Source organism: Phlebotomus argentipes, unplaced genomic scaffold, assembly GCF_947086385.1.
Source record: "Phlebotomus argentipes unplaced genomic scaffold, Phlebotomus argentipes genome assembly contig_42, whole genome shotgun sequence".
Classification (NCBI taxonomy): domain Eukaryota; kingdom Metazoa; phylum Arthropoda; class Insecta; order Diptera; family Psychodidae; genus Phlebotomus; species Phlebotomus argentipes.
The window spans coordinates 2,148-12,146 of record NW_026776171.1 but is presented as its reverse complement, the minus strand read 5'-3'; the positions used below and the strand labels follow the sequence as shown (position 1 = coordinate 12,146).

The window sequence follows — 9,999 nt, the reverse complement described above, 5'->3', positions numbered from 1 at the left end:
AACTTTGTCTGGGATTTGAGGGACGTCGTGAAGGTGATTTAGATGTGAATCTTTTTGTTCGAATTTCTCAACTTCTCTTCCTTCATTTCTTGCCATGATAAAGTTAGTCATTGCTCTCGGATGATGCAGAAAGAGAGAGATTGACAAGACTTTGGCTGTGGCAGTGAAAGAAATCCGAGATTTATTCAATTTCACGGGAAATTTAAACTTTCCTTTTGCACAAAATCACTCCACACAATTCTTCCAACATTATTTCAACTTGTGTTGCTGAGGCCGATGTTATTTCCATTATTATTTTCCATGCAAATAAACAATTTCGCCGGTGGACGGAGGAGAAAAAGAAACAACGAGGTTGTAAGGGTATTTTTGGACGTGAATTTTTCTCAAATAATAAATATCTCGAAGGAGGGTGAGGAAAAGCCTTTGCTTAATTTTGCGTAATCGTCGAAATATTTTGGGCGTGACAGCTATTATTTCCCCATAATAAATAAATTTCGATGTCATTTGATTATTTATGTGCTTCAAAGTAAATTGATTCTGTGCATATAGCGTATCATTTGGGAATAAATTGTTTGCACATATATAGAGATGATTATGCAATAAACTGTTTTGGCAATATTGTTTGCTCTCGATTCAATTGCAAATTTACACGTGAAATTATCGTCGGGACAGTCGCAAGAGACTCTCTAAAGCACAAATTGCAGTGACAGAAAATTAATTAAAATGCCAGCTTAGAAAAAACATACAAAATCAAAATACTTTTTATTCCATAATCTATTTTTTTTTCAGCATATTTCACACGACATTTCTTTTCCACTTCATTTTGCAACTTTTTTAATTTTCTATCGACACATTTTTTACAATTTTTTTCTCATATTTTCTTGATAAGCACTCTTCAAAGTTTTACATTCAGTTTATCATTAAATTAAAGCGTAATTTATGTACACGAATATCTTCCTGTTTCACATTGTATTAAGACGCAATAAATATCTTCTAAATACGTAGTAACATTAAATTCGTTTCCTTTTAATTTCTGCTCATCACAAGAGGCATTTCAGCTGTCTTGAATGTCTGCAGAGGAGTTTTAGAGTCTTCAAATTGATGATTTTTTTGCCTCTTGTGATTGGATTATTTCTAACATCCATTAAAGTATATTTATTATACTTTTGTAGTTACAATTTACTCTGAACATTCATGAACTCAACAGTTTGATATTTTCTTAGGAAAGAAAATTAATGAAACTCAAAATTTCTCTCCCTTGAACAAAAGTCAGAGAAAAATATATCACAAATATATATATTTTTCAGTATTTTCACGAGTTGCCTCACAATTTCCATTTCAGAATGATGACTACAAACCTCTTGAGAATGGTCAATAATTTCCTAACTATTTTCATTCATAAAAGTTCTAAATATCTTCTAAATACACGCAATAAAATTCAGTATCTTTTTCTCAACACTTCTTCTTTTCCCACCCCTAAATCTATGGCACTTTGGAGGTTTGTTTGTGTTTTTTTTCCTAAGAATTGTCCCCGCGTTTTAAGTTGAAAGAGCATTTTCTTCTATTCATTCTGCGGTAGAGCCGCAAAGTGCGTCCTTCTCTTGACTCGATGGACGACATTTCCACTAGAGATGATCATCCCTTGGCGACGGTGGCAATGGATTTGTGTTGCTGGTGAATGTCACTTTGTGGCTGCCTCCATTGGCCGTTGTGCTGGTGGAGGGATTCATGTTGTCGGCGATTGTCTCGTGGTGAATGAGTGACTCTTTGGCGTCCTCTTGGTGAGTGACCGCTTGTGTTCTTGTCACCAATTCGAGACGCTCATTGTGATTATCATCGTCCACGGAGCTGCCGTTACCTGCGCTCTTATTCAACTCTGTTAGTCAGACCTTCTCCTCACCAGGAACTTGTGGAGCACATCGCACAAACTGCAAGCCGAGCGGCTACATTGAAATTAACCAAATCCACCTTACGTGATGGTCGAATCTAATATCTACAACACTGTGAATTCCTCTAGAGAAGTCTCTCTTGGTGACCTTTCACATCGTACATTCCTCTACTTTATATCAATGCTTTCCATCTTCTCTCTATCTAGCCAATTGTATCTCGTTTCAAAGAAGTATAAATGATTTCGTGTAGAGAAGAGACTTGCAATAAGCATGCATTCAAATTAATAAATAATATATACTTAAAGAGAAAAATCCGACTGAAATGAAATGAAAAAAATTAACACATCTTAATCGATTCCTTTTGATTTGAAGAAAAAAGTCTAAACATTTGTGTGACTGTCTTGTAATTTTGTGTGTTAATTCAAATCTCTTCTCTAGCATAAAACCACGAGAGATTCCACAATACAAGTTCGGCAAAATGCTCTCTTACGCAGTAATACAAATAGCAATTCAGTATACAATATATTTTGCAAGGATTGTACACAATCACATGATGTCAAATTGGACATTGCAGAGAAAATTGTCATGCATGTTCTTTCTCTAAAGTGCAATAATACGTTCTGCAGAAAATTGAATATGCTGTACTTCCTTTTCGCAGAATGCAACTGAGTGATCTATTGACATGAAAGCTGGTATTTACTCATGGAATCCCTTTCTTTGTGGTGCCACAACACCGCAATCCAAGAAAGCGTCACATGTGTGTGATATTACGGATGGAAGGGTTGAAGGAACAAAGTCGAGAACACAGAGCAGAGAGAAGAAATTTCAAAGTGAATTGTACGAAAATTCTCCTTCAACAAGTCTAATATTGTGCTTTGTGAATGTTGACTTATATAAATTTTCTTTCGTTGTTCGGGGATCTTGAACTTGGCTGAATTTAATTCTATATTCCAAGGCATTAATTAAACAACTTTACTTACCGAAACTTGGGTCGCCGTGTATGAATTTGCCCGTGGCCGAAAAAACAGTGTTCGCCATTTTCGCTTGACCTGAGCCATCACTTCGCCATTGAAGAAGCAGAACAGCGAGGCGACGCACAAACCCTATATATACATATAGAATGTTGAGGGTGGCGAGAGAAAAAATAACCTTTATCAATTTATAAGGATCATCATGTTTTGAGGTGCTTTAGCGCAAAAATTCAAGATGCTCCTGAATAATTGCACAGCATTTAAAATGTTAAGCCTTTCAGTGGGGGTGATTAAATATTTTACAGGGCCGCCGACGGAGGGAAGAGAAACACTTTAATAAAGAGCTATACCTGAAATGAGGCCGTAAAAGCTGATACAGTCTCGTAAACGCGCTCCCACGGATGGCCCGGCGCCGGACGAAAGGGTGTCAAGATGTACTGCAGACCCAGAAGAGGAACGAGAAGGAGGGTGGCCCTGAATGAGCGATTTTACTAATTAATCAAAGGAAAACTTGGGATGATTCTGCAGCGATGGGCAAAGAGTGCTGACCTGAATGCCTGCAGCACGGTCCTGGAAGGTCCTCCGCCTTGTGGCCCGGCCGGCGCTTTGAGCTTCAGCAGCAGCACTCGCACAATGTTGCAGAGGAACAGGAGATTAAGTAGCATCGATATGACCACAGGTGCAACAAGTATGTTCGTGTACGACGTCTCATTGGCCCAACACCTGCCATTCAGCGCCGCACGATGAAGTGGGATTAAGAAATAAGTGAAATTAGTGTAGTTGCAACTTTGCTGATGGCTCACTTCATGGGCTATCGGATTAGTGAGGGATAAATTCAATATTACGGAGACAAATGCGCTGTTCTGCAGCTCATGGAGTTCATGAGTTGTGCATTACGGGGTGAATTGTGGGGGAAAATTCACAGAGAAAAATTTCCTACACGGATTTCTAGACATTTCAAATGTGTAGATTTCACACATTCGCATGTGTGGATTGAATAGGTTTATATGACAATTTGAAATGTCTAATAGAACATCAGAATACTCAGAAGGAAATATGAAGGATCAACAAATATCTACACAAAAATGTTGTAATGAAATATGAAAATGTGCAGAATTTTGCACATTTTCAAAATGAGCAGAAATCTAGTAATTTTCAAGTGCATTCCAACTATGTAAATTTGCGATCTTCTACACATTAAAAATGTGTTAATTTCCGCACATTTGATATGTCTGAATCCAGACATTTCAAATGAGTAGATCTCCGGAATTATAAATTCTTCTCAGTGATGAATGAGAAACAAAGTGTGGCGGAGGAACTCACTGCACTGTGTCTGTTTCATCTCCGTGTAATCCTCTTAAAAGTCCATACTGCACTATGACAATGGCAGGAGCGCCCCATCCCAGCCAAATGAGCCACTTCACGAGCTTCTTCTCCGACACGAACGCCGCCACGAGGACTGTGTGAAGGTAGAAGCCCTCGCAGAGCATCCAGGCGTAATTTGTGAGGAGAAAGTAGTGGAGCACCAGGTGGAGCACGACACAGCCAGCCTATATGAATGAATAATATTTTCACTCTCTGCTCTGGCAATGGCGAATTACAGAATGTGCGTTCTCGCATTTACATACATCCATATATTACGTGAATTTTTGTTGAATTTTTATTATAAAATGAAGGAAAATACCGCCAGGCGCGTGTAAACACACACTCTCCTGGCGCACACAGGATAACTCTTACAGCAGATTAGAATTTTAAAATATGCTCTTTATAGTTAATATCGTCTGTTCTCTATCCCTAAATCAGGCTAATAAAATTCAGAAAGACGGTGCACGAGCGGATATTCTGCCAAGACAGCGAGAAAAAGGCTGTCTTCCTTCGCCAGAGGTGCCAAAGGAAAAGCACATGCTCAACAAATATTCCCACATATACAGCATGCAAAACGGAAAACGTGACGTGAAGATGGTGAATATGACTCACTTCATTTTGCTCAAGAACTTCTGGTGATCCTAAGACGACTCGATACCAGAGCAGCCACAGGGAATTGTTGGCGGCGAAGGATGAAAACAGATTCATATGTAATGTAATTCTGGAACACTTGAGGGACCTGTTGAATAAATTTTAGCATTCACAGAGTTGTGAGGAAAGCTGTTTGACTGAGTACACACCCTCGATGAGGGGATGATATAAAAGGAGAAATAGAACACATCCCTTTTGACAATAAAACAGACTATATATCTGACGAATTGGAGTGGTGGGAAAATGGATAAAAATATGATCTCATTAATATTTATTAACCCACATCGTCACGATGAAAATGGAATTATTTTACGATTATAATCTGGCTCTTTGGATTATAATGTGAAATGGTTATATGAAGTCGTATAATATTTCATTCATGATGCGGAAATTCTCAGTTTTCGTGATATACGTGCTCAGAAATTCTTTTACGTATACATATAATTCCTCCTCTCACATTATACATAATAAATAAAATGATGAAAAAGTGAGTAAAGTGAAAGGGCCAGTTAGGAATATCCGGTGTTACATTATAATAAATTCTCGTGATAATGCAGCAAATTCGCCCGGATACGAAACACTTCAAGAATCGCTTTTGTGTCCCTTTTGGTGGGTGTGAATTGATTTCTTTTGATAAAAAGCACAACGTGGGAATATTTGCATTCACCTTGAAAGGCGACAGAAAAGCTTTTCAAGAAGACTCACTGTGCTTTTGACACTGCTAATGTGCATATTTATCATTTCTCTATGTGATTTCCACACACAAAAAAAAGAATGCAAATTCCACTTATCATCAATGCTGAGGGAAACTGTTGTTGCCTTTGTTAACGATCTGAGGTAATTACTGTGACCTCATGAGATTATTAATGGGATCCAATTGCGTGACAAGGATTGATCCTGTAAAATAAGTCCCCACAAGAACTCTGAACAATCACAGTCTGTAACACCTAATATGAATTACACTCAAGTATACATAGCTGCAATGCCATCGGGTTATTAATCACTTCCACGTGTCACCAGATGAAGCATTACATCCCAAGGGAAGACGAGTGACGCTCAGATTCCATATTTGTTACAAATAACACCGTTGACGCCACTGCAATTGATTCACGGGCGAAAATGCTCGCTACACACCTCACATTCTCTGTGCACATTTCCATATTGTGAGATGGAGTCGCCGGGATGTCGGAAGTATACATATCACGGCTATAGTAAATTGAGATGTTCACATTTCACAGCAAATTCACACTGTGAATTGAGCATTGTGACATCAATAGTGTCCATTGGCATGCAAAAATGGGGAAAAAGTCACTTCTTTTTTGCAAATAATATCATCCACACATTGAATAACATTCCATTTCAACGAGTTAATCGAAAACTGTGAAAAGTCTGAGTTGAAATTTAGCTTAATCCTCAATAATCCTTACAATCGTTTATTAGAATTCTAATATTGCTCTGAAATAATATTTTTCTGACTATTTTAATTGATTTTAATTGAAAAATTTTAAAATATTACTTTCCAAAATTCTTTCTTAATAGTCTTTTAATAGAGTGGAAAATCCCTAAAGCGTAGAATTAATTTGTGTTTATCAAAGAACTGTTTTCATGCGTTTGATTGCAATTTGAAGCAATTTTCGCAGATAAAATGTACGGTGAAAATGGTGAAAATTGGACTTTTCATCGTTTTCAATTCACCCGTCGATTTGCAAAGCTCTCATTTTATTCAAAAGCACATTAAACGACATCAAATGATTTTGTAGGTCAACTAAGTTATTCATACTTTTGCCACATGATAAGACAAACCAACTGTCTTCACCACCCTTCCCTTTCGCCCTCGGGGTGGAATTCCTATGCATATGTGGCATTGCATGAAAAATCAATTAACATCAATGTGCTCTGTGAATGAAGAGAGAATGATGTGGGACAAAAGAGTGGGAAGCCGTAGAAGAACGCTTCTGCGGAGTAACGACAACCTTTTGAATGACGCCTCGTGTGCTCTGTATTTATGCCATCAACAAGACTCAACGACCTATCGGATGTTTAAAGAACACACATGCATACATATGATGGAGGGACTGATTAAAAATCAATAGGGAGATACTCAGAATAGCACATTACAGATTTTCAGTGGGATGGTGAGTGAGTGAAAGTATTTACATTTCCCATATTTCACCCATGGAGAATGGCTTGATTTGATTGCAGAGAGCGAGTCAGAGCGAAAGTGAGTCACTTTCAATTCAACATTTTCATCATTAAACAGCTTTCTGTGTGTGTGTTGATGGAATTGGAGAAGCGAGTGCAGAAAGGGATGTGCCTATGTGGATTGCAGGGTAATCAACAAGAAAATGTTAGCACTTGACTCACCTAAAATAGCCTAAAATCACTAAAGACAGCAGGATGGCAATCAGGGATATCGAGTATCCTGTTTCATATATTAAATTGACTTGCTGCCTCCACTGAAAATCATAAGTGAGCAGAGAAGAACAAGTTTGTATTGGCTTCGATGGGAAACTAATTTACGGCAAAGTTTGGCAATTTATATCAAGGCACTTACTTCAAAGTCATCGTAATTAACGCACGTTGTGTAGTTGGACCACGTTTTATTTGTGAGAGGATGCTTATACCAAACTCCATCCGAACTGCATTCCTTGTGGGCATAACCTGCATTTCATTACAAAATATACAAAGTGCTGCTATTGGACAATATAACTCAACACTGGCGCAACTATTTTGCCACATTCTTCAGCTGGTAATTTTCAATGGCAATTAGTTTACATATTTGTGGGCATCAAACTTACGTGCTGGATCGAAACCTGTGACGAATTCTGGACATGGAGCAAATGCTGCGGTTCCTGCTGGCGTGTTTGGCCAACACAGCCATCCATCAAATGTTCCCGGACAATATGTGCCTGTTCAGCAAATGATATCAACACGGAATTATTGCAAAACACACCAAACACCGCCAATATTTGAAGAATTTCACAGTCACGGAGTGCAATTTGTTATTTAAAGCATCTCCACTGGCGGCAACTTATTGTGAATGATATGCAAAATCTATTATGTTGCGCTGAAGTGCACGTGAAATACAAATAAGGATGAAAATGTAATTTGTTCCTGCATCCGGATATCCTCGAGCAGGAATGCTTATGTGACATGCACATAAATAAATATATGGCAAAAGCAAAATTCTCGAGTATTCTCTAAATTTAATATCGCAGTGCAATGTAAACTATTTGAGTCAAATACAACAATAAAAATAGTTAAACAAGTTATATAAACTCGTTGAAAATTGTCGCAGGTTTTGTGTGTATTGAACGCCCAAATGCGATTTATAGTGAATGGGAAAAACCTGTAGCGCCAAAGTTTCCAGCAAAGAGCTTTTTCTTATTGATTGCGGCGCATTTAGGATCTACATTGAATGAGCGCGGTTGGAAATGGGGCTGTTTTCTCCCACTTACACTCTCTGTCACACTCTGTGGTTATTCTATGACACCTTCTCCACGCCCCCGAACGACAATTGCTATATATATTGAATTTAACACACATGAAAAACAACCCAAACGACAAATATACAACGGCAGACTGCGATGATGGCGTGAACCACCCTCTGATCCCGTCGCCTTCCTTGACTCTCAATCAAAATGAAAAGTGGCGGGTGAAGTGAGATGGAACAGTCTATGTATAGAACAGGAAGTCAACGGGGAATTCCCCAAACAATATATGTATTCGAAGGATTGAGATAATCGCTTGGGGCATTTATTGAAAGTTATTTATATTTCATATGATCCCACTGGGGATATGAAACATATATCTTCCATTTCTCCGTCCTTGCGAGACTCACCCCAAACGCCACAATGTCATGCTAGTGATAGAATTTAAGTGAAAATTAAGCTCACCGTCCTCCATCGTGCTGGTGGATTTGTTGAGCTCCTCCAGACACTCGAGGCGCTTCTGCACCAGCGGATGTTCAGTTGTGGTCGTGGTTGTGGAGCTGGAACTCATCATTTTGCCTCTTGTGCCCTCCTCAGCTGGTGGACTCTGTCCGCAGAGAAAAGCCTCTGTCCCTCACTGTGGACGATAATTCCGGGATGAAATGCATAAAAAGAGATGAAGAAGAATATAACTTTTCCCCGCACTAAAGCAAATATTTCGGCCCGATTGATTTCCTTTTATTACATTGGGAGGAGCAAAAATCACGTAACTCGCAGAGGACTTTATTATCCTCTTGGGGAAAATCAATGTGAATTAGCAGCAGAAAAATCCCCCACAATAACTCCTCGTTTGCCTCTGCCAAGGAGGAGATAACATGCCTGAAATCTGTGACACTTGAGGTACTTCTGAACGTCATTATTGTGAGGTTATGAATTCTGCCTAACAACTTCTTCTTGAACTAATTTGAACCCTTTATACCTGGAAATGAGTAAATATAGTAAATTACACACTTTTTACAAGATAATTCCGTTGAATTTGCCATTTTGATGCACAGACCGTGGAAATAATTTAAAAAAAGAGTCATTTTTGTGGTTATGATTGATTTCTCAACCTGTGTCTCCATCAATATGAAGTTGGTTCAAGCAAAGATGCTCAATTCTACCAAGATAATGTGGAGTATTCCGAGATTAAATGCAAATTTGATAATTTTTAGGCTTTTTAATTAATAACATAACCTAGAAAGTAATAAAACAGATTTTTCTAAGTAAAATATTTAAGAAAATGCCTCATTTGGCTGAAAAAGAAGCTTTTGCAGTGCAAGTATTCTAAATATTTCACCGTAAAGCTGTTCACCATAATATCTCCCCCTTGGCTTTCGCCTAAACTTGCTGGATTTTCGTTTAGCAATTGAATTACAATGACTTGGAAGAAATAATCGGCGGAATAAATTTATGTCTCAGCGGTAAGTTGTTGGCAATCAGTTTTGAGAGAGCGTGCTTCGAGACTCTGTGTTGATCATCAGTGATGTAGCATGAAAATGCGAGCTGGGCTTATGGATGTGAAAGCCCGGGATTGTGGGCGAATTACGGCGAAAATCGATTTACGGTGAATTGCATAGGAGAGAAAAGAGCGCCGCATCGGCATTGATTTTAATCAATTGGCGCTACTCCATATGGGGATAATAGAAATTG

General features: G+C 38.4%; 1 protein-coding gene across 4 annotated transcripts; it reads right to left on the bottom strand.

The window, feature by feature from the left end:
- Positions 1 to 817: 817 nt before the first annotated feature.
- On the bottom strand, positions 818 to 8,965 carry LOC132257218 (calcitonin gene-related peptide type 1 receptor-like). Of its 4 annotated transcripts, none has more exons than XM_059754046.1 (10): positions 8,773 to 8,965; positions 7,675 to 7,785; positions 7,431 to 7,537; positions 7,241 to 7,332; positions 4,838 to 4,964; positions 4,184 to 4,410; positions 3,410 to 3,583; positions 3,211 to 3,334; positions 2,870 to 2,992; positions 818 to 1,865 (listed from the first exon to the last, which is right to left on the bottom strand). In XM_059754046.1, exons 1-10 carry the CDS (start codon positions 8,879 to 8,881, stop codon positions 1,626 to 1,628), a joined length of 1,434 nt encoding a protein of 477 aa, XP_059610029.1. In that variant the 5' UTR covers positions 8,882 to 8,965; the 3' UTR covers positions 818 to 1,625. The 4 variants fall into 4 exon arrangements, with proteins under 4 accessions (XP_059610029.1, XP_059610032.1, XP_059610031.1 ...); XM_059754049.1 differs by having other exon boundaries at positions 1,750 to 2,604; XM_059754048.1 differs by having other exon boundaries at positions 1,750 to 2,206.
- Positions 8,966 to 9,999: the final 1,034 nt, after the last annotated feature.

Bases quoted from the DNA above. Each gene is read 5' to 3' on its own strand.
- LOC132257218 (XM_059754046.1), bottom strand. From the start codon at position 8,881: ATGATGAGTTCCAGCTCCACAACCACGACCACAACTGAACATCCGCTG. The intron at 7,333-7,430 runs GTAAGTGCCTTG...TATGATTTTCAG, and splicing joins TTAATTACGATGACTTTGAA to TGGAGGCAGCAAGTCAATTT. The intron at 2,993-3,210 runs GTATAGCTCTTT...ATGTATATATAG, and splicing joins CTTTTACGGCCTCATTTCAG to GGTTTGTGCGTCGCCTCGCT.